The 27,110-nt window shown below is 52.5% G+C and overlaps 12 protein-coding genes and 2 non-coding genes across 14 annotated transcripts; 6 read left to right on the top strand and 8 right to left on the bottom strand.

Annotated features, from left to right (window-relative positions):
* Positions 1 to 296: 296 nt before the first annotated feature.
* Positions 297 to 384, bottom strand: SETTUDRAFT_t115. The gene has a single exon. It is a non-coding gene; the product is annotated as a tRNA-OTHER (tRNA).
* A 415-nt stretch (positions 385 to 799) lies between these two features.
* On the bottom strand, positions 800 to 1,893 carry SETTUDRAFT_37751 (uncharacterized protein; the record flags this gene model as incomplete). Its single annotated transcript, XM_008024721.1, has 3 exons — positions 800 to 1,313; positions 1,398 to 1,684; positions 1,744 to 1,893. 3 exons carry the CDS (start codon positions 1,891 to 1,893, stop codon positions 800 to 802), a joined length of 951 nt encoding a protein of 316 aa, XP_008022912.1.
* Positions 1,894 to 2,341: 448 nt separating this feature from the next.
* On the bottom strand, positions 2,342 to 2,719 carry SETTUDRAFT_26456 (uncharacterized protein; the record flags this gene model as incomplete). The annotated part of the gene is made up of 1 exon (XM_008024679.1): positions 2,342 to 2,719. The coding sequence occupies one exon, from the start codon at positions 2,717 to 2,719 to the stop codon at positions 2,342 to 2,344; it is 378 nt and encodes a 125-aa protein (XP_008022870.1).
* Positions 2,720 to 3,705: 986 nt separating this feature from the next.
* Positions 3,706 to 4,440, top strand: SETTUDRAFT_167763 (uncharacterized protein; the record flags this gene model as incomplete). The annotated part of the gene is made up of 1 exon (XM_008024866.1): positions 3,706 to 4,440. A coding segment is annotated over exon 1 (301 nt), but the record flags the coding sequence as incomplete, so codon positions are not given.
* Positions 4,441 to 5,231: 791 nt separating this feature from the next.
* Positions 5,232 to 7,745, top strand: SETTUDRAFT_159634 (uncharacterized protein; the record flags this gene model as incomplete). The annotated part of the gene is made up of 5 exons (XM_008024867.1): positions 5,232 to 5,387; positions 5,751 to 5,754; positions 6,900 to 7,043; positions 7,106 to 7,611; positions 7,668 to 7,745. The coding sequence occupies 5 exons, from the start codon at positions 5,232 to 5,234 to the stop codon at positions 7,743 to 7,745; spliced, it is 888 nt and encodes a 295-aa protein (XP_008023058.1).
* A 1,551-nt stretch (positions 7,746 to 9,296) lies between these two features.
* Positions 9,297 to 10,741, bottom strand: SETTUDRAFT_104911 (uncharacterized protein; the record flags this gene model as incomplete). The annotated part of the gene is made up of 8 exons (XM_008024868.1): positions 9,297 to 9,792; positions 9,842 to 9,945; positions 9,995 to 10,154; positions 10,210 to 10,232; positions 10,289 to 10,359; positions 10,421 to 10,457; positions 10,510 to 10,535; positions 10,594 to 10,741. The coding sequence occupies 8 exons, from the start codon at positions 10,739 to 10,741 to the stop codon at positions 9,297 to 9,299; spliced, it is 1,065 nt and encodes a 354-aa protein (XP_008023059.1).
* A 1,235-nt stretch (positions 10,742 to 11,976) lies between these two features.
* On the top strand, positions 11,977 to 13,712 carry SETTUDRAFT_26459 (uncharacterized protein; the record flags this gene model as incomplete). Its single annotated transcript, XM_008024680.1, has 2 exons — positions 11,977 to 12,221; positions 12,272 to 13,712. The coding sequence occupies 2 exons, from the start codon at positions 11,977 to 11,979 to the stop codon at positions 13,710 to 13,712; spliced, it is 1,686 nt and encodes a 561-aa protein (XP_008022871.1).
* Positions 13,713 to 14,134: 422 nt separating this feature from the next.
* SETTUDRAFT_t114 lies at positions 14,135 to 14,206 on the bottom strand. Its single transcript has one exon. It is a non-coding gene; the product is annotated as a tRNA-Ala (tRNA).
* A 1,170-nt stretch (positions 14,207 to 15,376) lies between these two features.
* Positions 15,377 to 16,399, bottom strand: SETTUDRAFT_147551 (uncharacterized protein; the record flags this gene model as incomplete). The annotated part of the gene is made up of 1 exon (XM_008024869.1): positions 15,377 to 16,399. One exon carries the CDS (start codon positions 16,397 to 16,399, stop codon positions 15,377 to 15,379), a length of 1,023 nt encoding a protein of 340 aa, XP_008023060.1.
* A 1,073-nt stretch (positions 16,400 to 17,472) lies between these two features.
* Positions 17,473 to 18,699, top strand: SETTUDRAFT_46126 (uncharacterized protein; the record flags this gene model as incomplete). The annotated part of the gene is made up of 5 exons (XM_008024750.1): positions 17,473 to 17,506; positions 17,578 to 17,648; positions 17,726 to 17,943; positions 18,014 to 18,387; positions 18,437 to 18,699. 5 exons carry the CDS (start codon positions 17,473 to 17,475, stop codon positions 18,697 to 18,699), a joined length of 960 nt encoding a protein of 319 aa, XP_008022941.1.
* A 75-nt stretch (positions 18,700 to 18,774) lies between these two features.
* Positions 18,775 to 21,019, top strand: SETTUDRAFT_183352 (uncharacterized protein; the record flags this gene model as incomplete). Its single annotated transcript, XM_008024870.1, has 1 exon — positions 18,775 to 21,019. Exon 1 carries the CDS (start codon positions 18,950 to 18,952, stop codon positions 21,017 to 21,019), a length of 2,070 nt encoding a protein of 689 aa, XP_008023061.1. The 5' UTR covers positions 18,775 to 18,949.
* Positions 21,020 to 21,135: 116 nt separating this feature from the next.
* On the bottom strand, positions 21,136 to 22,014 carry SETTUDRAFT_167764 (uncharacterized protein). Its single transcript, XM_008024871.1, has 3 exons — positions 21,803 to 22,014; positions 21,701 to 21,742; positions 21,136 to 21,472 (listed from the first exon to the last, which is right to left on the bottom strand). Exons 1-3 carry the CDS (start codon positions 21,969 to 21,971, stop codon positions 21,276 to 21,278), a joined length of 408 nt encoding a protein of 135 aa, XP_008023062.1. The 5' UTR covers positions 21,972 to 22,014; the 3' UTR covers positions 21,136 to 21,275.
* Positions 22,015 to 22,444: 430 nt separating this feature from the next.
* On the top strand, positions 22,445 to 25,175 carry SETTUDRAFT_167765 (uncharacterized protein). Its single transcript, XM_008024872.1, has 6 exons — positions 22,445 to 22,849; positions 22,914 to 23,144; positions 23,202 to 23,276; positions 23,328 to 23,647; positions 23,717 to 23,822; positions 23,874 to 25,175. The coding sequence occupies exons 1-6, from the start codon at positions 22,705 to 22,707 to the stop codon at positions 24,695 to 24,697; spliced, it is 1,701 nt and encodes a 566-aa protein (XP_008023063.1). The 5' UTR covers positions 22,445 to 22,704; the 3' UTR covers positions 24,698 to 25,175.
* A 21-nt stretch (positions 25,176 to 25,196) lies between these two features.
* SETTUDRAFT_159642 (uncharacterized protein) lies at positions 25,197 to 26,455 on the bottom strand (the record flags this gene model as incomplete). The annotated part of the gene is made up of 2 exons (XM_008024873.1): positions 25,197 to 26,259; positions 26,427 to 26,455. 2 exons carry the CDS (start codon positions 26,453 to 26,455, stop codon positions 25,197 to 25,199), a joined length of 1,092 nt encoding a protein of 363 aa, XP_008023064.1.
* Positions 26,456 to 27,110: the final 655 nt, after the last annotated feature.

A 27,110-nucleotide genomic window follows, 5' to 3' on the forward strand; every position in this document is an offset into this window, starting at 1 on the left:
TATTGTAGTTTAACGTCCTTTCTCAGCCCAAAGGGCTATATAAGACGTGCAGGCTTAAGGCCTGCAAGTAACTACGTAGGCTAGAATTTAATCTAGGTACAAATTGAGTAGGTACAATGTAGGGGGTTATCTAAATGAAGGTAAGGCTCGTAGCCTAGTAGTTTTTTAGTGAGTAACTCTCTCAGATCTTTCACTTTAAATGAGTCTTCCTCTCAAGTTTTAACGAGTAACTCTCTCAGTCGAATAGGTAGTTTAATGAGTAACTCTCTCATGTGGGTGGACCATAAATATGGTTGTGAGGGGAGAAGGATTCGAACCTTCGATCTTTGCTGACGTGAGACAGCAGAAAATTTTCCAGGCGCTCCACCACTGCGCCATCCCCCCGGTCGGTTCTCCTAGATAGCGTGCTTTCCTAGCGGTTTCCAGAAAACTCGAAGTTGGTGGGTCGGTTCTCTTATTATTATTGGAGGTGGTTATTACTCGGTGCGGCAAGTGGTACTAAGCCTGGGGCGTGCTGAGTCAGTCACCCTTGCGGCTTGGTGCTATGCTCTTACCATACCCCACACCATCACTATACTCACGCAGTGGGAGACGGATCAATCAAAGATGCGTATTGGTTATTTCAAACTGAGTGAAAAAAAAATCGCTAAATCGCCATTCAAACATGCAGACGCCGTAACCCGTACCCAATCATAACTCAAAATGCAGCTTTTTTTTTCAAGCGTACATATGCTAGTCAAAATAGAAAAGAAAAACGCTCTAGACTTGCTTCTTCTGCTGTTCGCATCGCTGTGCAGCATTATAACCGCTCCGGACCGCCGCTAAAGCTGTAGCCACTTCCCGTGTGGCTGGGCTGTCGATCCATGCCACTCAAGCGACTCCCCATGCTCGCTCCAGCCTCTTTTCTGTACTCGTCATAGCCGCCCGGACTCAGCGCATCAACGCCAGCAGCAATGCTGCCCCGGTCTTCTCTGCTGTAGTCGGCATACGGTGGAGCAGTTCGTCCCTCGCCCCAGCTCAGCGGTCGGCCCGGGTGTCGGCCCTCGTCCGTCTCCGTCGAATTCAGCAAAGCATACTCGTCTTCCTGCTGGTTTCCGCCGTGTTCCGTGCGCTGGTCGAGCGAATCGCTCGAGTCGCGGCCGTGTGCCGTCTCGATTTCCGTGGACCAGGCGGCATCCTTGGAGTTGTTGTAGGCAGAGTCTCCGCTGGCGTAGTGGGGGTCCTGGGACGATGACTGGTACGGCATGACGCCTTCGCGGAGGAACTTGTGCAAGTAGTAGCCGGATATGGCGGTGGTTATGGCGAAGAAGATGCTGGTCTGACGTTAGCTTGCTCGAAAAGGTACATGATGCGCGCTGCAAAGCTCATGGCGGCATAAGTAATGGCTGGCTGCTTACAATACCATGACGCCGATTCCGACCGACGCCTTACTGACGCTGCACTTGGCCTCGTCGCCATACAAGAAAGTCGAGCAGTTCCGGTCATTGTCTGGTATCTTTGCCTTCTTGGCACCTTCAGTGATGCCTTCCGAGTTCCACACAGCAACCGAGACAAAGGCTGCAAACCAGAGGATCGTGTACAGGACGTCGAGGGCGAGGAAGGCGTAGGCAGAGGCAAATCGCTGGGCGCGCGACCACATGGGCACCATTGTGAGGTAGATGATGGCGGGTATGGACAGGAAGCACTGCGGGCGACTTTGTCAGCGTTTGGCCTCGCACACAGCACCGGACAACAGCGACTTACCATGATGAAAAAGTACCTAGTGCCGCCGCCGATATCTCCATCCTTGGTCATAACAGCAATGGTCAGGCATGCCGCGATAAAGACGAATATGGCCTGGAAGCAATGCGCGACGACCTTGCATTTCTGGATATACGACTGGGGTATCCGCATGGTGAGGGGAGTATGGATGTGTGTGCGAGTGAGAGAGCGCAGCTGGTGCAAGCTCGGCGAGGGTGTCGCTGTAGGCGTGGGCGGTGTCGTGGGGGGAAAAGGGAGGAAATAGGTAAACAGTAAACACAAGCGAACAAGACAAGCTTGTCAGCCCTGTAGCGACGGAACCCGTGGATCCGTGGATGGGGCGCGCGGCAAGTCCGGTGGTGCCGAGTTCTGGTGAGCCACTTTTCGTCGCAGAGAGATGGAGGATGATCAACAGCCACAGCAACCGCCCGCCAGGTGGGGAGGGCTCGACAAAGGGTGCGGGAGAAGAATGGAAAAAAAAGTAAGGGAAAAGGGAGAGGACAGAGACAGAAGCAAAGGGCTGAGGCAGCAACTTTCTCCTGAGCGAGGGGCGCAAACGATGAGAGGGTGAGTTGCATGCAAGGCACTCGAGGTCTCAGCCTCAGCTTGGTGGATCCGCGACTACTTTGCAGTCGCGTCCCCCGCCGTCGGCTGCTTTTGGCGACAGCTGCAGGGTTGCTGTCGAGCCGGGCAACGGGACTTGCTGGTCAGGAATCGGCGTGGCGGTAGCAGTAGTGTGCATGTGGTGATACTGCGACTGGCCGTGGCCGTGGCAGTGTAGCGCCACAGCTGCGTTATTAATAGCCTGTGCCGTCGCCCTCTGGTCCGCTGGTCGCTGGTGGTCGTCATGGTCGTGGTCGCGATGCCGCCGAGGACGGGCCAGGCGTTTCTGCGGCGACAGGCGGGATGGGCCTGAGTCGCTGTTGAGGCCTGAATCTGCATCCGTATGCTCTTGTGCTTGGTGCGCCTCCCTTCTCATGCCGTGCACAGTGCTGTCGTGCTGTCTCGCAGCTGTATGTGCCTCACACAGCCGTGGGCGGGGCATCCCCGCTGCATCACGACAGCCGCACCGCAGCACATGGCTGTCGTCACCGGTCACCAGTCCTGGCTGGCCATAAGTGCGAGGGTCATGGGTGATGGCAGAGATGGTGTGCGCCAGCTCATCTCCTCTTCTCAGCTGATGGAGCCGTCCCAAAGCCTCAGGCAGCCTCGCGTGCCGCTAACACTGCCACACTGGACCAGTCACGTGACCCGCCCACTCCTCCAGCATCGACTTTGCCAGTGACCACGGCGGCAGGGACAGTCTGCTTCTCGTTGCCCATTGCTTTCCCCTCGGGTCCTCGAATATCTCTTGCACCGGCGCTGCCCGGCATGCTGAAACCCGCTTCGTCACGTGCGCCATCCGCGACCGCAATGCAACACCCCCCAGCTTTTTCGACCCGAGAACCGTGGTACTGAAGTCATGACGACAAAGAAGCTCAACTCAGTATTCAACAAGGCGGGGGCGGGGCAGGCCGAGTTGGAGCCATGGTGGCCCCACGTAAGATGGAGTTCCGACTGCATTTAATAATCCTGAAGACACGGCCGCGCGCGTTGGCTCTGCTTTAATAATCAGTCTGGGGTAACCGCCGACGCGGCCCTGACTGCATACTCAAGCCCACCACCCACAGCGCGTCTTCTGTACGCCATCTACTCATTGGTTCTTGGCATGGCCTAGGGCGCGCCCAAACTAACGTCTTATGCATATGTACGTCGAGCTTGCTGGCACCATGGTAAGCTCCCGTTGCAACATCGTCTATCTACACGGCCCAACAAGCCCATTCACTCGGTACGAGCTACCACATTCTACTCGCTCCTATCCACCCTTCGGCTCCAACGCCGCCCAACGCCCTGCACTACGTGACATCCACCGGCCACCCACCACTGTCCTTGGCCAGGGATTGCTGCAAAGAGAAAATGGTCCTAAAACGGTCAGTAAGTTTGATCGGAATCGATGCGTCTGCAAAAAACAAGTCAATCTAGAACCTTTGCGCACAGTCAACCTCACTCCGAGGCTGCAGACAAGCGGGGACAAGCTGAGCATAGTCTACTACTCTCTGAGCTACCACTTGGCTCGCCCCTGCTCTTCTATTTTGCTATGTATGAGCTCAGACAACCAGCAACCCCAGTTCGGAGCAGCGAGGTATTGCGGTACCATCTGGCGTCACTGTCATCGCGCTGTATGTGTGCGTGTCCTGCTCAACAACGCCGTCCACCCGCTTGGGCGACCTTGTTACGTTACGACATCGTTGTAGTTTTCAACCGGGCATGATCAACTGATCCAAGGCGAGCTCAGAGGAGCTCGCCGTGCGCGATGACTGATGGAAATTTCTCTGGGCATGTGTATAGGAGGCACCGAAGTAGGTGAATCATGTGCCGTTCAGCCCCATGCCACGTTGGTCCGTCTGCGTCTCTTCTTCTTCTTTTTTGCTTATTGCAAGCTGCATCACACACCGCTCGAATCCACATAGGTACATCTTGGCCAGGTCGATTCTCAACAGCCCATCTCCTTGTCGAGAGAGCGGTAGACGGGTCCATTAGGGCCGAGTAGCGGCGGAACAGCGGATATCCGTACAGGCGACGCCCGGGCTGCTTCTCACGCCCTATGCTCGACCTCTATTGCCGGTAGACATGGGGCTCCAGGTGGTTGGACTGGTGGGTATGGCGAGTGTTTAGGATACCGTCGGCTTGGCCTGAGTTGGACGAGAACGAGGGGGTGTCTTGCCTGGGTGCTGCATTGTTGCACGAGCACAGTAATCCGTGAAGGCCTCGAGTGCGTAAGACATTTCGGAAAAGCAGGAGCTGCTAGTTCGCATCAGGGAATGGGACCGGCAGAGAACGCAGTCATGATAGTGATAGCGTGGGAGCCATTTGCTGTGCAGCCGCAGCCATGTGGAGTGCAAAGTCGAAGGCGGGGGAGGGAAGACTGAGTCCAACTGAGTGGGAAGACGGCGCTTGGCCGGCGCTAGTCCCAAACCGGCATAAGCGAGCCTCGACCCATTGAATCCCTGCCAGCGCCCTCGGGGCTCCACGTGGCTGCACTCTTCACACGCAAACCAACTGCAGACAAAGTTACCAGCGACATGGTGCGAAGGAGACAATCTTCTCCAGATGCTCTGGCTACCGCTGCGTCTGGCGCCGCGCTGAGAGAGAGAAAGAGCGCGCACACACACTTGCAATCTTCCCCACTTACACCTGCAGGTGCTCTCTACTAATCATCGCTATCCCGGATCCGATTTTTCTGTTTTGTAATCATGTTGCAGACCCCGAGTCAGAAAGAATATTCAACGACGGTCGACGAGGCGTCATCACGCGCCTCCCTTGGATACATACATGCTCTTTGCGCACGTAGAAAATCGCCCTTGTAGACGGGATCTCGTCCTCGTCGCCGTGGCCGGGGCACGCTTCGCCGCCACCCCACGACCGATTGTTGTTATATAAGCAACAGGAACATGACTTCGCCGTTCCAGAACACCATTCCCTCGGACCGCTTGCCCGCTGAAAAGGGTCGATATGTCCTGTACATCAACTACGTCTGCCCGTGGGCTCACCGCGTCATCCTTGTCCGCGCGTTGAAGCGACTCGAGGACGCGATCGAGCTGGTCGAAGTACGGAGGTGACTGTCAAAAGTTCTTGCTGACAGGGGTGCATTGATTACCGCTGAAAATAGGGCTAAAGCTATATAGATTAGTCCCGCTGCCTCTCTTTGTACTTATTGCTACTTTTAAGTTTAATAATTTCTTAAATATAAAATAAAATACGCTCTATCTAAGCTTAAATTTAGTATTAAAGTAGCTTATTCTAGTACTATTACTATATTTTTATTCGTTTTACTTAACTTTTTAGTGCGCCTTTTTATATTATTTTTCTTTTAGGCTATAGCTAGGCTACTTTAATAGTATTAAGATTGAATAAACTACTTAGCTATAAGAGCTACTTTACTTTAGTATTTTAGTATATAGTTCTTCAAGCGTAGTAAGTATATAAAAGTACTTTTTTTTCAAATAAACATATATAGTTTTTTTCTAGTACTTCTTTATAAAGAGAATTAGCTTTAAACTAAGAACTTAAGTTTAGTAATACTACTAATTAATACTACTATAACTACTTTTATAAGCTGGCTTACTTATCTTTTTTACTTATCTTTATTATAGAACTTTACTAAGCTTATTATATAATTTAAGCTTTTTTATACTTATTATAAGCTTTTATACCTCTCTTATAAAGGGCTTTAAAGCATTATTTAACGTTTTAATTTAGAAAGTAGTAGCTCTTTTCTTTTGTATAGTTTTAGGCCTTTAAATATAGTAAAAACTTTTATAGTTATATATAAAGTAGCCTTAGAATATAAATTTAGAGTAGCCTTCTTACTACTTGTAAATAATACTTTTAGTAAAGACTTTGTTTAGGTATTACTATATATAATAACTACTACAATAATAGTTAAAAATAATAAAAGTTTTATTTAACTAAATAACGTTTTTCTAATTTTTAAGTATTTAATTTTTATCAGTAAGACACTACTTGAAGTCTTTTTTATCTTATCTTTATTATTAACTTAGGCTTCTTTATTAGCTTTATTTTATTATAACTAGCTACTCAAAGAAATCTTTACATAGTAGATAATAAGATTTGATAGCTACAAATATTAAGACTACTAGTAATATTAGCGTAGCTTTTCTTTCTATACTCATTATAGTGTACGTTTTAAAAGTATAATTATATATTTTTTTATTTATAAGAGTAGCCTATATATAGGGTATTTTTGAAGTACTATAAAAGAATCTTAATTAGGCGTGCGTTAAGCTTAAAGTCTTACTAGTAGGCTTTACTATAAATTAAGTTAACTATATATAGTAGTATACTTATCATTTTTATAATCTTAGGTGTAGATTTGCTACTAAAAGGTAACTTTAATATAATAATAAAAGAGTAAGTTAATATATTTATATTTACAGCTATAGTAAATTAAAAATACTTAAGAGAATAAGTATATAAGCTATTACTAGCTTTAGAAAATTAGTGTAGGCGCTAAGAATAGTTAGGCCGATAGGCTGGCGGCTTAGCGTGGCGCTAGCAAGAACTTTTGACAGTCACCTCCGTAGACGCGCGCGATCCAGTCCATGGCTGGTATTTCTCAGGCCGGAGTGGGCCAGCAAAGGACCCCGTGTACGGCGCAAGGTTCCTCAAGGAACTCTATTTGAGGGCAGACCCCTATTACAAGGGGAGAGTGACTGTCCCGCTGCTGTGGGATAAGCACCATGGTAAACGCCTGGACTTGACCTGTTGACAAGCGAGAAACATGTATAGTCTGACTGGGGTTCAGGCACCACGGTCAACAACGAAAGCGCCGCAATCACTCGCATGCTCTTCGAAGCCTTCGACGCCCTCCTGCCGCCAGACCACCGCGAGGCCAACAAAGGCATCGCTGCGTTCCGCCCAGCACACATTGCCGCCGAAATGGACGCGCTGAATGCCTGGGTCTACGACACGGTGAACAACGGCGTGTACAAGGTGGGCTTTGCGACGTCGCTGCAGGCGTACCGGGAACACGTGAACCAACTATTCCAATCGCTCGATCGGCTCGAGGACCATCTGTCGCAGCCAAAGCACTCGCCGTACCTGTTTGGCCAGTACATCACCGAGTCAGACATTTACCTGTTCACGACGCTCATCCGTTTCGACACGGCCTATTATCCCTTCTTCAAGTGCAATCTCAAGATGATTCGCCGCGACTACCCTCGTCTCCATGCTTGGCTGAGGCGGCTCTATTGGAGCAACGGCCCGGAAACCTGTGGCGGTGTCTTTCGGACTAGTACAAACTTTGACGCGGTACGCCGTGTAAGCTCGCCGGCCAACACAGGAGAGAGTGGCTGACTTTGAAACAGATTACAAGAGGCTATGGCGCCGTTGTGGGTAAGGGTCCCATGCCGCCACACATTGTACCGCCAATCATGCCCTGGTGACCGTTTTATTTTGTTGTCCTGCTGTTGTTTCCCAGTTGGAGTTGGGTCTGGACTTGAACTTGGTGCTGTGCTGCGCTGCCCATCAGAAATCTACAATCTAGACAGAGTAATACATGGTCATTCATACGAAACATGTACAGTCATCCCTTGGCCAAATTTACGTATTACTAACAAAACCCATGCCGTTCTCACACCATGGCAGTGCAGCATCCGAGCCGCACTTGGACGTATCCAACAGAGTTATGTAACGTACCCATTCTCTCACAGCTACTTGTTCTGCGGGGTAAACGCCTCCTTCCCTGCACTAATAAAAGTAGATTGCGTCTTCAACCCTGCCCGGGCACCCCTTCAATGCCCTTATTCCCGCACATACACCATTTTAAAACCTCCTATGTGCTGACTGTACTCGCAGCTTATTCCCGAGCCAAAAAAAAACAAAGCCTCCTCTTCCTTTTATCATCACCTATAAATCCATAACTATATATATATATACCCCTACCCTGTTTTTTTTTCCCGCAACCAGGTTCCTTACTAGCGCCCTTCTTCACACGTGTGTGCACACACACCCTTCTTCCGTCAGTGTGGGGCTTTGCTCTGTTATTATTATTGTTATTATTATTTTCAGTACACTTCCGTTGTTTGTCTCATGCCACGAAATAAAGGGCGGCCGCGTAAGGAGTCTCGGAAAAACGCTGACTCGACAGCAAGCACGGCTCGAGTTTCAATAGTAAACAGTAAAGTAACTAAGTAAGTACGTAAGTACGTAAGTAAGTAAGTAAGTAAGTGGTCAGCCCTCTTCTTGTGTGTGTGTGTGTGTGTTCTTACATAAGAACCTGCCTTTTGCAGCATGCCCGTCCGATTGGCCGGGTTCCAGGGCGTGTGTGTGTGTGTGTGTGTGTGTGTGTGTACTAGTTGGTTCGTTATTTTCCGGCCGCCCGCCATAAAGTATGACTAAGTAATGTGCTCTCCACCCTTCTACCCCAACCGCAAATCACGGACTGTGCCGAGAACTCTACTAAATCCGTACCTCTCATTTTTTTTCCCTTCCCTTCCCTTTCTTCCAGGAATCGATCGAATGATTTGTTTCGAGTGCGGGAGATATGTGTGTGTGTGTGTGCGGCGCTAATTTCACGTCCCCGTCTCCCGCGCGCGCGTGCTTTCCCGTCTTTCCCTTTTTTTTCTTCTTCTGTCTCTCTCTGTCTCCGTAACTTGGCGTGGGCTGGATCGAGACTAAGTAGGGACTTTACTCAGGGTGCGGGCGCTGCTTCCCAAGTGCCATGCCCTTGTTCTGGCTAACAATAGCTTTTTTGCAAAGGCTAGGGGCTGAAAGCAATGGTTTTTTTGGAGACCAAAGTCCATTGCAGAGACAGACTTGTGCAAAAAAAAAGAGGAAAGATTGACTTTGAAAAAAAGATTGAAACGTGTAGAATAGTAAATAAAGTCATAAACAATAGCATTAAATCAAAAGAATGGAGAAGAAAAACAATTCTATCTTTATAACCCAACCTTGTGTATGCGCCGTGTCTTGCTCTACGTACAGTAATCCTGCTTCTACATAGTCTGTCGATTGTTGCGCTCCTGTGACGACACGAGGAGCTCAGTTTTGCGCGTGATAATGCCCAGCTGCAAAATGGACTCCTCGCTCCCGTGTTCGATAGATCCGTTATTGTGCGTGGTACTATCGATGCCGCTGGCGAGGCGAATGGATTCGTGTTTGGTGCTGCGCTTCGACTTGAAAGCGTAGATGCCTTTGGACGCGCCCCTCGAGTTGGCCGACGAGCTCTTCTGCGTCGTCTTGTCGACGAAATACGTAAATAGAGGCGCGAGCGTGGGGATCGAGGCCACGATGATGCCCAGGTTGTTTTCGACGGCCGACCACATGATGACTTTGCTCGAGTCGAGGTAGTTGGTCAGGCTGCTGATTGTCTGGATGCGGATCACTTGGATGATGGTGATGAAGGTGCCGAGGGCAAGGAGACAGAGAAGGACGGCCTTCTTTCGCTTTTGGATGTGGCTCTTGAGCAGGACTGGAAAAGGGAGGAACATGCTTTTGGGCGTGAGTTTTTTGCAAGTGTAGGTATGGTGGGCATACTTACACTGTGACGTCCAGGACCATGGTTATCGACGATGTGGTCGTGTACACGGGCACAGCGGGCAAACACTTTCCACCAACGATTTTCCGGTCCCACTGCACGGCGATCTACATGGTGTTAGGGATGAGTATGGGATTGTGTGACGTAGAGACTTACCGGTTGGCACAGATTGATCTGGATACAGAGAAAGGTAAGGTGGAAAAGGATACAAGCAACGATGACGATGATGTTGGAGGTGCGTGCTACGCCATGAGGCATGAAGCGGAGGTACGTCAACATGAGGCTGAGCTTGAAGCCCATGATACTCGTGATGTAGCTGACAAAGCTGTTAGATGCATTCGTCTGAGGTTTGAAAAGTATGTCAAACTCACAAAGGGGCGCCGATAAATTGTAGCTGTTCTCATTAGCAACTGGCACTGTCAAAGATATCAGGCGTGGCTCATCACTTACCAGACCAAAATTAAAGACGTTTTCTGCAGGCATGTCGGGCACATGCTTGAGCCCAAGGCCCCATTTTGTCTCTGGAGAAGCGGAGTCAGTTAAGGCGTCCGGCAGTGCATCTGTAGTGTAAGGTCCACTCACGGAGGATGCTCACAACAGCAAAGCCACAGGCTGCTATCTGCAAGCTGTCAGAGATAGCCTCGTAGCAAAGAGAACTTGCATTGATTTACCCATGTCAAAACCAGAATCACATCGTCTATGGACACGTCAACATCAAGCCATGTTGAAGAAGTTGGGTAGATGAATATACATACCAGCACCAACAGTCTTGATCATCCACGCACGCACGTACATGCGGAGAGACAGCATTATAAACGAAGCAACTGTAAAGACAATGCAGATGACGGTAATGTGTGGGCCATTGTTGGGCACGCCATCGGGGGTGTTGTAAGTCCAGCCCATGGTAGCAATACTACGCAGTTACTGTTGTTGCTTGGGTTGCAATCGAGTGTTGCGTTTGGCCAAAGATGAGGATTTTGACACGAGCAGCCCGCGGTGCTTTTGCAGATCATTCTGACGGTATTCATAGAGTCTAGAGTACCGCCGGTGAGGGAGGGGGGGGGGGTTCCTGCATGTACGGATCGCGGATTGCCGCTGAGGCCTCACTAACCTTTGCCTGGGTCTCTGGCATCCACCCTCTGGAGGGGCAGTATGTGTCTCTGATATTACGACGAGAGTTTCACCGAGATCAGTTCGCGACAGCCCACCGGGCGGGCGAACATGCTTGGTCGACATGTCAGTGCATGCACGCGTTTCGTCCAAGTAGCCGTGTACAGGTTTGCATTGGCATGGTCCGGCTGTCTTGATATGGCAACGCTGCATCTCCTGCATGCCACCGAATTTGCCAACGACACCCGAGAGCAAGAACTAGTGCATCTGTGTGTGCAACGCCGTTGGAGCATGGTGGGCCAAGTCGTGGAATGTTCCGGTTGACATGGCATGCAGCGGACGTCTCCAGCCCAAACGGCCTAGGCGGACGGGTTCGAGATTTTTACTAACACACGTAGCTCGCGTCGAAAAGGCGCCGACCCGCCCCTGGTAGGAAATGATGGGCGAGTTGTTAATTGGGACACGGTTCCAAGGGCGCTAGGCCGGGGGGAATAGGCGCTCGAGGTCCGTCGGCCAGATTGGTACTTGGCCAAGTTGGGCCGGATGGATAACGCTTTGCGGCCAAGGATTACCCCATCGTCTTAGACGCAGAGGGCTCACGTAGCAGGGTACCTGGACGCCCGGTGGCGCCTTTGCCATGGCCATGCTCATGGAGACAGCCTTTCCCACCGCTATGCGCGCGGGAAACAGCACAGGAATGGTTCTCCAAGGCCGGACGGGGTGCTTGTGCGCGTCTGACAGCCCAGCCCAGCGCGTGTCGGTGAATTGCCATGCCGCCACACGTGGGCAGAAACCCAGCAAGTACATTAAGTAGATGCCACCAAGCGCCCGCACTAGACGGAGCCTGCTAGCCATTCCCGAGGCACCGCCATGTTAGCTGTGTGGCCAGACCAGAGGCAGAGGCCCCCAGGGCGTCTGTTATAATGGGCTGGCTGCTGCCGTGCATGTCCAGTCGTGCTGTTGGCGATACTTAGCTACAGTACTTACTTACTTACCCCATTGTCCGGCACTCGGGGTCCTTCACCAACATGCGCTTTCTCGCCCTTCCCCTCGCGCTTGGCGGCCTCAGCTCTGCCGCCGTCGTCTCCAGCAGCTGCAAGACGTTCCCCGGCGACAAGTCATGGCCAACGGGCGCCGACTGGTCCAACTTCAACGCTACCGTCGGAGGACGTCTGGTGGCTACTGTACCGCTGGGTGCGCCATGCCACGGCGCCGCCTTCAATCCCGCCGTGTGCGACACGCTCAAGAGCCAATGGCGGACGGAGAAGATCCAGTAGGTAATTTGGCCTCTGTTTCACACACATTGCTCTTACATGCTGCTAGCTACGACTCGTCCTCATCCGTCATGGCGCCCTTCTTTGCAAACCAGAGCTGTGATCCATTCCAGCCTCGCCAACGCCCGTGCAAGCTGGGCAATTACGTGCGGTATGCCGTCAAGGCATCGGGACCCCAGGATATCCAGCGTACTGTTGCGTATGCCGCACAGAAGAACATCCGACTCGTAATCCGTAACACTGCTCATGATTACCTGGGCCGCTCCACTGGCGCCGGCGCCCTAGCCGTGTGGACCCACCATCTCAAGGACATCACTTACATTCCAGAATTCTGTAGCTCTGCCTACTCGGGCCCAGCCTTCAAGGTTGGTGCCGGCGTGCAGGGTTTCGAGTTGATGGCCGCTGCGCGAGACTACGGACTTGTCACTGTAGGAGGCGAATGCCCGACGGTTGGCGTTGCTGGCGGCTACACCCAGGGCGGTGGCCATTCGGCCATCAGTACCAGCTTTGGCCTCGCTGTCGACAATGCCCTCGAATTCCAAGTCGTTACAGCTGCTGCCAAGCTCGTGAATGCCAGCCCCGTCGAGAACCCGGACCTGTACTGGGCGCTCAAGGGCGGCGGCGGCAGCACATATGGCATCGTTGTCTCCATGACGATCAAGGCCCACAAAGCAGCTGTCTTTGGAGGCGCCACCGTCAACTTCAACACAGCAAACAACAACCAGGCCGCCTTCTACGATGGTATCCAGGCCTTCCACGAGGAGCTGCCTGCCATGGTCGATGCCGGTGCCATGGTAGTCCACTACTTTACCTCTGAGTTCTTCGCCATCTCCCCGCTCACCGCGTACAACAAGACCGAGGCCGACGTCAAGACCATGCTTGCGCCCTTTCTCAACCGCCTGGACACTCTGGGCATCAAATCCACCGTCACGTACAGTGCGTCCAAAGACTACTACGACCACTTTGACAAGTACTTTGGCCCGCTGCCCCTCGGCAACATCAAGGTCGGCATTGCGCAGTACGGCGCGCGCCTGATTCCCCGCGCCCTTATCGGCAACATTACCTCGACATGGAAATCGGTTGTTGAGAAGGGCGTAACGTGGATCGGTGTCGGCACAGACGTCGGACGCTTTGGCTCCGAGAAGACGACATCGGTTCATCCCGCGTGGCGCAAGGCCATTGTGCATGCCACTCTCACGCTTCCCTGGAACTTCACCGCCCCCTGGTCCGAGGCGTTCCAGACGCAGCGCAAGATGACGAATGAGATCATGCCCATGGTCGAAGCAGCCACCCCCGGCAGCGGTTCCTACGTCAACGAGGCCGACTTCCGCCAGCCAAACTTCCAGTCCGTCTTCTGGGGCTCAAACTACCAGAAGCTGCTTGCTATCAAGAAGAAATGGGATCCGTCCAACTTTTTCTACGCTACCGTCGGAGTGGGTAGTGAGGCCTGGACCGTCAGGAATGATGGTCGCATGTGTCGGGCGAAATAGATTTTTTTGTGTTGTGCAACATAGACTTGTTTTCTTTTCAATATTTGTACTTTAGCACTGTATTTATAGTTTACTATATTTTGTTTGAGCAGAAGGTGTTAAGACGTACATGTGCCTATGAATGTGATGCATGTGAAAAGTCAGGCTTCCAAGGGTGTGCTAACAAAGTGTAAGCGCTCCGGGCCCAGTCACGTGGGAGCCTCACTTCCCGTATTCTCTCATACCACAAGTTGCTGGCTCTATACATTCCTTGCGATTAAGAACAAAAAAGGAGCAAAGACGTGTTTGTTGCATGTCGGGACTGGTACCATGGAACATAAGCGCACAGACCTCAACACCGAGCCCCGAGCACCGAACCCATCACGTGACCATCACAACACCAACACCACCGCCAGAGGCCGCTGCACTGGCAAAAAAAATCATGGACTCGCGGGGAATCGAACCCCGGACCACTCCCATGCTAAGGGAGTATTATACCACTAAACCACAAGCCCAATAGCGAAGAAGGAAGAACAATGAAATGCTGATCCTTGTTTGATGGAGGACACGGCCGCTAGATGCAATATATTTGCATGGCCAGCGGAAAATCAGCGGGATGAGCCAGGCGGAACGCAGACAGGGATTCATGGGGTGGAGTCGGTGGGATTTTTGCGATCAATTTCGCCGAACCAACCGACGAGCCAGGCCCTGACTCGCGACTAATCTTAGTAGCCACGCCAAATGTTACAACCCACACACAGAGAGGCGGGTCTCTCTCCCCCCCCCTCCACCGCACTTTTGATTTGGACGACACCCAATTGATTGCGATCCACGCTGATACGGAGACGCTGGAAAAAAAGCAAAAGCAAAAGAAAAACGATAACGAGAGCGCTGGGCATCGGATACCAGCGGGCGAATGACGCAAAACGCGTTCTTGGGCAGCAAAATGAGAGAGCCCCGTTGTGGAGTCATCGGCAGTCGGTGAAAGTGCCGAGGCCGTGCGAGTATGACTGAGACAGGCCCGTTGGCCAGGCTGCTGGGAAACCGGACATTATGCACATACGTACTGTGCTGCGACTGTATAGTATGTCATACACACTGTGCGAGTGTGTGAGAGAAGCCGACCGGGTACTGCACTGTGCTCAGCCTGACTAATATCGCGTTGCTAGACTGTGCGTAATTGCATGCAACGGCGCGACTGTACTTGGCGTTTAGAGTTTTGCTTGGCCGGGATGTGCGTCTTGTTGCATCAAACGACGTACACTCTATTCTAATCATATGAACAGCGCTGATTGCTGTTCTTGGGTGCTTGGCGGTCTCTTGCATCTTTCATGTATGTATAGTGCTGTCGGGAGGACTACGGTGGCTCTGCGATTCTCGTTTCTCCTCACGTCATGCCTTTCTGAAGAACCAACGGCGCACATTCAAGGGCAGGGTGAGTGGGTATTTTTAGGTCGGATGATATTCCTGGTTATGGTGCGCTATGTGTAGATGGCGAAACCCTTTTGCATGAATTTCGCAAAGTAACAATTCGAACCGTCATGACGGAGCGTTCTCCATTCGATGCGCTTGAAACCATTTCTTCAAACATTTACTAGGCGAAGAAGACAACGTGTAGAATGCGCCTGCCAGACTTTGAGGCTGGTCTCCCTCGGGGCTGTCGTGCAATCGGAGCTGTGTCAGGCTCATCTCGACTCCAATTCACGTTCGCGTTTTGCCACCGCCCTTTCTCTGTCTTGTAACTCGGCTTCTCTGCGGTCCAGCTCCTTCTCGCGCTGATTCAGCCTCTTCTCCCTTTCTTCTGCGTCTCCTTGGCTGTGCGTCTCGTGCTTCTCTCCAGCTGTCTCACGATCGCTGTCCGTTTCCGCTGACGGTTTCTCATTAATTGGCTTTGCGTTCAGCTTCCGTGGCTTCTTGCGACCCTGGCTGCCGTCTCTGTGCGTCGACGCTTCACCTGGTTGCTGATCAAACTGGCCGTCTCCAGTTTGCGGGCCTGATGTGCCACCGGTAGCCTGTGCACCCGCATTGGCTGCATCCGAAATGTCCTTTTGGTCGGGCATCATACCCTTTATGCTCTGCATCCATCCCTCGTCCAGCTGGCCTCCACCGCCTTCACTCTGGAATTTCTCAAGCTCCTCTGTGCCAGGCATCTTTTGCTCGTTGACCTGTCCAACCATCTTTTCCAAAGCTCTCTTCTGCTCCTCGCTTGCTGCCCATTCCGGGAGGAAGCCGGTTAGTTTTCGCATGCCTTGTCCAGCTACCTTGCCCATGTTCAGGAACGGCCCGTGAAGCGCTCCCGTAACGCCACCTATGCCAGCCCCCAATCCACCAAGCAGCGTTGAAGAAACGCCTCCAACTAGAGTACCAGTAATAGCTCCCAACGTGGCTCCCGGGGCTACACCAAGGCCTGTGCCCATTGCCATGCCTTGGAATGCACCTGAGCGTAGGTATTTTGCTGTTTTACCAAATGATTCTGCTTCAATCTGGGCGTTTGTAGCTTCTTCTGTCAGTCTTTGTCGCTCGTCAGGGTCGCCCGCTGCCGCCGCTGCATCTTGCAGTTCCTTGGCCTTCTTTTGAGCTGCGAGCGCAGCGTTGGCAGCTTTTCCTGACTCCTGACGCACTTCTTCGTCCGAAACAGCAGGCTTTTTCGATTTGGCGTCCTCCTCGGGCTTCTTCTCGCCATCTTTATTCAGTTTTCTCGGGGGCATCTTGCCTAGGTTTTTTGAAGTCGGGTTGCGTTGAGCTGCCATGTCTACAGAGGATTGTATTTTGATGTACGTCATCGACGCTAGCAGCGCTAAAGCAATAACTTGAATGCATTTCCCAGATCTCATCAGGATATTCAAGATGAGTAGCTGTAATGATCTTTTATCGAAATTATGTGCTTTATGAATCAATCTCATGTACTACTCTAAATTCTGGGATGACTAAATATTGCCAACTTGGATTATAGTACTTCAAAGTCATGACATGCATTCATCTTCCAACGTTTCTTCTCTGAACACATATTCACATTACTAGCAACCTCATTCCACTCCCGTAGTCGAGTAAAATCCAAAATCCATCTTTCAAGGATTCTGATTCCATATTATCTATAGTATCGACAAGCTCCCCAGTATATCTTTCAGCAGATGCAAAACACCACCAATGCGAGAAGCCTATTATCAGAGATGTCAACAATCAAGCTCATCAAGCCGAGCTAACTTGATACAGTAATAGGCTAGCTTTTTTAGGCCTAATCATTACTATATCGCGTTAGCTCGGCTTGATGAGCTTGATTGTTGACATCTCTGCCTATTATGCATAAAGCTATCCAAACATCCACACACAAACAACCCATCTCCTTTTCAAATGTGCAAATCGTACCCTCAAACCCATTCCTGCTGAATCTGAATCACGATTATCAAGCATCACCACCCATCCATCAAAGTGCAAGAATCCCCCCCACCTTAGCCAAGCCATACAGGCGCACCACTCCCTCAACAAGAGTTCCTCTAATGGACAAAATCATCCGGCTGAAACATATGGCAGCCTGGTATTAACTCGGTACCAGTATTACTCTACTGCCCCGAGTCCTCGGTGTTGACCACAGCTCCCTTGCAGGAACACCTCATTCGGCCGAAACCTCGGGGGATGGCTGGATACATAAAAGGGCACGACTTCGCAAACCTACTTCGACTACTCATACAAGCCTTCTGCAGAATCCCACACATATACACACGCTCGCACACAAGTCATCTTTGAAATTCAAAAATCAAAAACTTACACAACTTCATCCAATATGGTCAAGATCGCGATCGCCGGCGGTGCAGGAAGTACGTCAACAATAAAGGCGGAACCATACCGCTCGAGCGAGCATGAAACCAGGACTGACCAACTTTGACAGACGTAGCACAAGAAATCATCGATGTGCTACTCAGCACTGGAAAGCACGATATTCTGATTTTCACGCGAAGGGTGAGACAGCACTGCTCACTGCACAAGTAACCATCTTTTTTTTTCGAACTTGAGCTAATTTTCACTCTGCTACACAGGATATCCCCACCGAGAAGAGATCTGAGCACATTCGCTATGCGAAAACCAGCTACGGGGATGCGGAAGAACTAGTAGGATACCTGCGCGGCATAGACGTCGTGTTGTCATTCATCTGCCCGCATCGCGACCAGGCCGAAGCCATTTCGTGCCAGAAAAACCTCATCGATGCCAGCGTCAAAGCCGGTGTGAAGCGCTTCGCGCCGAGCGAATGGGCCATGTACGTTGCTGTCGTATCTTTTTAACCCCCCCCATATCTACTGCTGCTGCTAACCACGATTTCCTTAAAGGCAAAAACTCGATGGCCTGTCGTGGTACGAGTACAAGCGCGTTGCGCGGCAGTACCTGCAGGACATCAATAAAGATGCCAAGGTCATCGAGTACTGTCTGTTTCTGCCCGGCCTCTTTACGAATTACCTGACTAACCCGCACCCATCGGCCAAGCACCTGACGCAGATAGACTGCCAGTTTGACTTTGAGAAGCGGCGGGCGATTATTATGGAGGGCAGCGATAACGACAAAATGGTCTGGACGACGGTGCAGGATTTCGCGCATGTGGTTGCGCGTGCCATTGAGTTTAAGGGCGAGTGGCCTGTAGTGGGCGGGATACAGGGGTCGCGCATGTCGCTCAAGGAACTCATTGCCATGGGCGAGGAGGTACGTGGTGAGTATTTGTATGCTTTGGGTCCTTTGTGTTACTGACGGCGGTGCAGGCGGCGCGTTCGCGGTTGAACGCATTCCAAAGGAGGATCTGGTCAAGGGGACGTGGAAGACCTCTTGGCTTCCTATCGTTGCTCACCCTGCGATCGCTCCCGAGCACCTCGAAGCTGCGGCAAAGGAGATTATGGCTGGGCTCATATTGGCCGTGAACAATGGGTCTTTTGATATCAGCGGCGAATGGAACAAGCTGCTGCCAGATTACAAGTTCACGGATGCGAAGGAATTTTTGAGCTGGGAATGGAGGGGCAAGCCATGAAAGGTGATGGCGCTGAGATGGCGTGGTCTGGCAGACTCTGGTATAGGCGGGTAGTTGTTATGTGACAGTACTTTATTATCAATCCTTTCTTGCTGCCTTGCTTATTAGCTTGCTTAGGTTATATGCGGAGACACTTCGTCCGCCGAGCTCGGGCGAGCAACTCAAGCGAGGAACCGCGCCGCATCCTTGACTTCTCTCGGCTCAACAATTCGCAAACAAACACCCCCTGGTCGAGAGCAGCCGCACAGTAATGTCATCGCAGCCCCCTCAATATGGTGAAGAACGCCCCGCGAAGCGAAGAAAGACCCGAAAAGGAACGCAAAGCTGCTGGGAGTGCAAGAAGCGCAAGGTTCGCTGTATTTGGACCGCACCCACCGATGCAGCATGCGCCAACTGTGTGCGGAGAAGTGCAAAATGCATCAGTCAGGAATACCCGGATCAGCCTCAGCAAGGCCCAGATGGGATAGAGGATCGCCTTCGCCGGGTCGAGGATTTGCTTGCGCAACTGGTCAACTCGACATCTGGAATGTCGTGCCATACAGTGCAAGCCATCACGCACCAACAGTCGAGTGGGGATGCCCAGATGTGCCCTTCTCCTCCAGCGACTTTGACACCTGCTACTTTGCCAAACTCTTCAAGCGCATCGTCCCGTGACTCTTACACTGGCTTGTCGCGAGACCTCCTTGTAGCATGGCCTGCTCCATGCGATCTTGAGCGCATCTTCACACTCCCGATTGGACTTGCGATACATCACCATTTGCAGTACCAAGTCTCTTCATCTGCGACTAGGCCTAAAGAGACAATCACAGTGCGCGAGATGCTGCAACTGCCACCTCCAGATTCACCCCCTATTCTTGTTGCTCGCAAGCTGTTGCTCCTGGCATGTCTTTTGCATGGTGCACTTCCGACTGCCGACATGGAAGAGAGCGAGCGAAGCTACTACAGTAACATCATGTCCCGCGCTGCTGATACGGCTACGAGACTTGCAACGTCCAACGACGAGCTGACAGCTTCCATCGAAGGCATCGAGTGTATCATGATGGAGGCCATGATTCAGAACCACACGGGCGATTTGCATCGAGCGTGGATGGCAGTTCGTCGCGCAACAGCCGTCGCGCAGATACTCGGCCTGCACCGGAAAAATTATCGGCTTCCTGTGTGTTTGTCGTCGGAGTCTCCCACGGTGTGTGGTGCGGATCGGGATGCGATTTGCTTCTGCATTGTCAACATGGATCGTTACCTGTCGCTTGTCCTAGGTCTCCCACCCTCATCGTTCGAGGGACACACTCTTGGGCCTGCGGCGCTGGCCAACTGTCGTCCATTCGACCGCATGGTACGCATGCATTGCATTATTGCAGGGCAGATTTTGACGCGCCAAACTGGAGCACTTGGCGCCAAAGCGTCGGAAAGCCTTGACGCAACCAACAAGATGCTGCAAGACGCTGCCGCGCTGATGCCCTCCGACTGGTGGCTGGTACCTAGCTATGGAGAAAGCCATAGCACTGGAATATCGGCTGTGCAAGAGACGACTCGCGCCATGTTCCAGCTCTCTCACTATCATCTCGTGATGCGGTTGCATCTGCCCTACCTTCTCCGCTCGTCAGCGGACAACACGAGCGATGGTAGCAAGGCTGCAGCAATCCACGCCAGTCAAGAATGCCTTTCCCGGTACATTGCGTATCGGACGTGGAATACTGGACTGTCGTATTGTCGGGGAGTAGACTTTCTCTCCTTCATCGCGCTAACAGTATTGTGTTTTGCTCACATCGATGCGTGGAACCATCCCAACGCTCCTCTGGGCGCAGTACTCAAGCATAGTCGGCTGAGTGACCGTGCCATGATGGATCGTATAGTAACAATCCTCAATGGGGTGCAGGGGGATTCTATGGTAGCCACTCTCTCGCGCGTCATGCGAAATCTACTTGATGCTGAAGCGGCAGCGGCCAACGGGGTCTGTTACAACGCCAGTACTAGTGAAAATGACGAAGATCCCGCAGCAGGATGTGGTGGCCAGTTTGTTGATGGCGAGCAAGGGTCGCTTCAGCTTCATATACCATATCTTGGTTCACTCAGTCTCCACCGCAGGCCAGCATCGAGCACCGACACAATCCACGATGTGCTGTCCGGCCATGCTGACAATATCATGGCGCCCACGCTCGTAGAAGGTAACCAATGGTCACTGCTCGATTGGTCGAATGACCTTGGGACACCAGATGATCGGACGCTGCAGGGCCTCAATGAAGCCCTTTTCGGTAGTCTCTTCGGTGATATTGAGGATGAATCCATCGATCCGAATCCCGGCTGGTCGATAGATTTGTAGGGACGGAAGAAAAAAAACGAAAGGGTATCAAATCACGGCAGGGGTATGGGCAATGGTTCTGGTTGACGCTGTAGCATAGTCAGCTACAGACTCCATGATGATGTGACAAAGTCGAAGAACAAATATTTGAATTTTGGCATACAGAAAAAGTCCCCCCGGGACCTGGTATCCTTTTCAATCCGATTCTCTTGCAAAATAACAGCATGTTTGTAACGCCGGGAAATGCCGTGGGTCGAACGCCAGTGTCTATCATAACTCATGATCGTCGTTTGCCGATGCGACCCGGACCGGCGCGCTGGCCCTTGAAGGGCTTGAGAGCGCCCTTGCCTCGCGATGTGGGGAACGAGACCTTGTTGTGCGGCTTGCGACGGAGCTGTTTCCGCGTCTGGCTCTTGTCCTTTGTTTTGGAAGAGCTCTTGGCAGCGGCCGTTGAGGGAGTGTCAACGTCCATATCTATCACAAAGATGGAGTTAGCCCTTGATTCTTACCCGGCCAGGACGGAGGGAAGCGGGTCAAAGGCAAGCTCGAGGTCGCCGTTGGGGGTGAAGCCCACAACGTCCGAACACAGGCCCAGCTGGAAGCACAGGTTCCTGAGGTCACAGTCGTCTTGCGCATCGTCTTGGGGCGGTGGCGAGGCGCTCGCGAGGGAGCGCGGAATGGGGGCAGTGAGAAAAGACGAACCTTTGGGCAAGTCGTCTTGGGCGGCGGCCTCGTTGGCGGCATCTGGAGTGTGGCAAGGCGCGTTAGCAGGAGGACATGTGCGGGTGAATGCGACAGGCTTACCGCCGTGGGCCGTGTCCATTTGGCTGCTCTCGGGCTTGGGCTGCTGGATGGTTTCGAGCAGTTTGGCGTGCAGGCGCTCGGCGCGGGCCTGCTCGACGGGGCCAAAGACACCAGCGCGGAGCTTGGAGCGGTTGGCCTTTTTGCTGCTTGCGCGGAGCCCCTTTGCCATTGCGGGTGATTGTAATTAGCCTGCGGTGTTGCGGGTGATGTTGGGGGCGGCTATGGTGTTTGGAGCGTATTGGTATACTGCGCAGGCGAGTCGAGGTGGGGAAAGGAAATAATAATTTTGGTGGCGACAGCGCCGACGCCAGGGCAGGTCGGCCCGTGCGCTGCCGTGCCCTGGTCGCGCCTTCGTCTGCCTACGCCTATTAGTGACGCTGACTGACTTCGGCATCCGCCTTGCTGCAGCTTGGAGATGCGCTCGCCGCGAGAGCCGCCGCCATCCTCGACGGCGACATAATCGACAAGGCACCGCCTGCTGGCCTTTGTCTCTGCTGCTCTCTCTCTCTCTCTCTCCGTCTTCTGCTCTCTGCTCGCGCCCTGCCCTGCCTGCGCCCGCCTGCCTGCGCCTGCCTTCCTGCCTGTTCGCTCCTGCCCTGCTCTGCTCTGCGAGAAGGCGCGACCAATACCGCTCGCCCGACTGTTGCGCTCCACGGACTCGACAACCTCACTCCACGCCCGCCAAGCTGAAGTTGGCCGCGCCCTCGTCTGCGCCCTCACCGCCCTTCACCTGCTCAAAATAAACGACAAGAAAAAAGCGCCTGTCCACCCCCATTCGGCCCCCGATGCCTTCGCCGGCGATTCTGCACCGGTAGCGCTTCACCTTCCACAGCCCTCCAGAACCCGCCCAGCCTGCTCACCCGCCACGCCCGAAAACTCTCTCTCGCGCCGCCCCTCGAGCCATGGCGTCGAGCCTGCAGCAGATGGCCGTGACCATCACGGAGCGCTCCAAGACGCTCATCAACAACGACCTCAAGAAGATCCTGAAAGAGGAGGGCACTTCGCAGACGGGCAACAAGGCTGCACTGCAAGCTCGCGTCATTGGCCGTACGTACCTGTCCGCTGCTCACTCGTCGCCCCGCGGCCGCTCGCTAACCTTCACCTTCACCAGTAATCACCAATGCCGTCGCTAGAAGCGACGCCGAGCAATTGCGCCGGCTGCAGTATCGCGTCCAGCACCACGGCGAAGCGCCTCCTCCAGCGACAGCCAGTCCCGCAGCCCCTTCGTACTCGCAGCCTGCCCCGCCCCTCGCAAACGGCTACACCATGGCTACCGGTTACCAGTCCAACGGTGCATACCAGTCGTACCCGCAGCAGCCCCATCAGCCCCCGGCGCCGCCTCGTAGGTCGCCCCTGCCGCGCCCCAGTGCGCAACCTGTGTATTGACCATGCGTGCTAGGCCCCACGTACTTTTTCAAAGACAGCCCCTTCTTCGAGATCCGCGAGCTCATTCTGACCAACATGACGCTAGACGGTACGTCTGCTGTCTTGGCCACCCTCTGCATGCTAGGCTAACTCGGACCAGCCTCACCCACGCACCGAGCCACGCTCTCACGAAATTTTACCCTGAACGAGGCCCAGACAGCACGCTTAAAGGCCGAGCCGTCCTTGCGACTGCTGCTCTTCTCCGCGCTCGAGCAGCCACTGGCTCCCTACTCACGCCTTGATGTCGCATTCCCCTCACAAATCGAGGTCAAGGTCAACGACGACGAAGTAAAAGCAAACTACAAGGGCCTCAAGAATAAGCCTGGTTCGACGCGTCCCGCCGACATTACCGATTTTGTCCGCACAAAGGTCGCCAACCAGCGCAACAGCCTCCTCATCACCTACGCCCTGACCCAGAAGGCAAGTCGATCAGAGGTTTCTTATCAACTATCTCCTGAAACACGACTTGAAACTAACAGCCAATCCCAGAAATACAACCTGTTCATTTACTTGGTTAGAAAGTTTTCGGTCGAAGAATTGACCCGGCGCATCAAACAACGCAATGTCATCACAAGGGAGTCTGTGCTAAGTGAGAGTAAGACGCCCGCTGCGCACGTGGCTCCAGCCTCAACTAATCTGCTAATAGTGGTGAAGAAGGCCAACGACCCTGACATCGAAGTCGGATCTACCGTCATGTCGCTAAAAGACCCCATCTCCACGCTGCGCATCGCCACTCCCTGTAGGTCGACCGTGTGCACGCACAACCAATGCTTCGACGCCGAATCTTTCCTCCAGCTTCAGGAGCAAGCGCCGACATGGACCTGTCCGATTTGCAGCAAGACGATATCGTTTGAAGCACTGGCCGTCGACCAGTATGTCGAAGACATCTTGAACAAGGCACGCAACACCGACCAAGTCACTATCCAGCCAAGTGGCGAGTGGTCGACGGAAAAGGACGTGAAGCCCCAACACAATAGCCATGACGACGACAGCGACGATGACCTCGTCGAAATCACTGACTACCGCGTCCAGGCCATCAAGAGCGAAGCCGCACCAACGCCCACCTCGCTCAGCACACCTCCACTGCCCTCTCGAGAAGCATCCATGGCCCCTCGCACTGGCCAGAAGCGGACATCGGAAGTGGTAGACTTGACGTTGAGCGATGATGACGAGCCAGTGAGGCCTGCTAAAAAGGTAGCGTATACTACTACCCCCAACAGCCTCCCTGATGCGTCACGTCGGTACCAGTTACCACCTGTGGGGACCCATGGTCGCGCGCCGCCTCCTCCGCCGCCACCAACGTACCAGAATAGCTCTTCCAATACGCGTTCGGAATACTCTCGGCCTCCATCTACGCCTCCGCCGCGCCATACTTACCATGCCTATCGGCCGGCGCAGCCTTCGCGGTCTGGGTATCCCGGGCAGGGTACCTCGGCGTATCCCACACATATTGGCTCTTCCTCACCCTGAAAATACATGTTGGGCTGTTTAGTTGTGCATTCTCATTGATGTATGAGTATTTTGTTCTTGGGCTAACACGTCTTCGGCCTCACAGAGCAGAACCAGATGAAGTAGTACAGGCGTCGCCCTCCCCAGCCGCCTCATTGCGCGCGAGACGTGTGCGGGTGTACGGAGCGAATTTTTCTGCATCTCCTTCATGATTTGACATGGGGATTTAGCGCGCGGCGTTTGGAGGGCAACATCTCATGATGATCTATCTGCTTACAGCGTACCAAAGGATTGGTAGACATTGGAAGATACCACGGCATTGGAGGATTGCATGCATCTCGATGGCTTTTGTAAGCGAGTTCTGCGGACGATGAAGAGAAATGGGAATTGCGTGTACAAAAGATTTGGTCAAGCGGCGAGATAAGGAGGTGCACCAGAAAGGGGTAATGTGTGTAGTAGTGATCCCTTTGGGCTCTGGTAATAACGAAGCCTGAACGCGTAAAATCGGTTCCGATGTTGTTCAAGGTTCCCAGGGACCTTTTGCGAATCCACCGCTAATATTCTCCGCCTCCCCGTCTTCTTTGACGACGAGCACGTCTTCATGGCGCACACCAAATTGATCCATGAGGTAAACGCCAGGCTCAGCGGTGAATACCATACCTGGTCGCAGTGTTGTCGCCAAGTTGCCTTTGTTCAGGTACGGGCTTTCGTGCGCTTTGATGCCAATGCCATGGCCTAGACGATGGGTGAAATACGGGCCATAGCCTGCCGCTTGGATAACATCGCGCGCAGCAATGTCAACAGACGCGGCCGTAGCGCCTGGTACCATTGCCATGACAGCTGCTTTCTGCGCATCCAGCACGAGCTGCCAGACATGCAGCTGCTCGGTTTGATTGTGTTCTGAAGCCTGTGGTGCTGCTTCAAAGGGGGGATAGAACGTACGACTCACATCGGAGCTATATCCATACAACTTCGCTCCGACATCAATGAGCACAAACATACCAGCCTCAAGCTTCCTCGTCACATCGTATCCGCCATGCGGCAGCGCCGCACTCTTGCCGAATTCCACAATATCGAAGAAGGGATCCAGTCCTGCTGCGCGCAGCGTATCATCCAGCACAAGCTTGACTTGGTTTTCAGTCACCCCGGGATAAAGACACTGTCTCATAGCGCGGATCGCCTGCGCGGTCCCCGTGTTCACGGCTTTCAAAATACCAATTTCACGCGCTGTCTTGACCTGGCGCGTGGCTTCGACTTGGCCGGCCAGCCCAGCGACAGTAAAGCCATTGGACGCCAGGCCGCGCTGGATGAAGTCGCGCATTTCGTCGTCTACCATGAGCTTGGGCGACAGCGTATCGCCCCAGATCTCCGACAGGGAAAGCGTCGTATAGTAATTCCAGTGCTCTTCATACGCCACAACATGAATGTCATTTTCAAACGGCATGCTGAGCATCCTCGCGCGCGCCTCTTCAAACCGCGGCACCAAAAATGTCGTGTTAGCCACCACCGCGTCGTCTTCGTCCGCAGTCGCCTGCACCTGTGGCCGGATCACCATGAGAAACGGCCGATCCTCGGGCTCCCATCTTAGATTAATAAAAGAACAAAACGAACTTGCCACCTACCACCCTGTACACCCTAAAACCTACATAAAAAGAAACCTTAAAACGTCCTATAACTTAATCAAGTATAAAAAACATAACTTAAAAAAATCTAAAGAGTCTCAAAAATTTTAAAAGAAGTAAGCTTATACCTTATTTTATAAACATATACGTTTACCATAAAAATAGTATAACGTGTTTCACCAGTAAGCGGGCCACCCTAGTATGTAGGCCACTTCCCTATGATATCCCACCTTTGCAACAACAACGCGTAATGTCTCAACAACGCAACGCGTTAAAAACTTATACTAAAGCAGATCTATTTCTTGCTATTACTAATCTTAATTCTAAACAAATTCAGAGTGAACGACGCGCTGCTGCCGCCTATAGCGTCCCACGAACAACAATCTAGCGTCGACGAGCTAGACAGCGCCCTCAAAGCGATTGGGAGCCACTAGCAAGGCGCCTAACAAAACTAGAAGAGGAGGCTATTACTATGCGTGTAATAGTCGAGGCTGAGCGAGGACTACCCTGTGGGAAAGACGACGTGCGAGATATGGCCAACAGACTGCTCCAAGAGCGTGGCGGGAAGGAGGTGGGCAAGAACTAGGTTGATAGGTTTGTCTAGCGCAATCCTAAGCTGCGTACGCGCCAGAGCCGTCCATACGATCACCAGCGAGCTCTCTGCGAAGACCTCGCGCTTATTAAGGGCTAGTTTGAGCTAGTTTAGAATATAAAGGCAAAGTATGGTATCGTGGACGAAGATATCTATAACTTTGATAAGACTGGCTTTATTATAGGCAAGATTTTATCACAGTTAGTTATCACGGGCTTAG

The sequence above is a fragment of the Exserohilum turcica genome (assembly GCF_000359705.1).
Source record: "Exserohilum turcica Et28A unplaced genomic scaffold SETTUscaffold_13, whole genome shotgun sequence".
Lineage (NCBI taxonomy): Eukaryota > Fungi > Ascomycota > Dothideomycetes > Pleosporales > Pleosporaceae > Exserohilum > Exserohilum turcicum.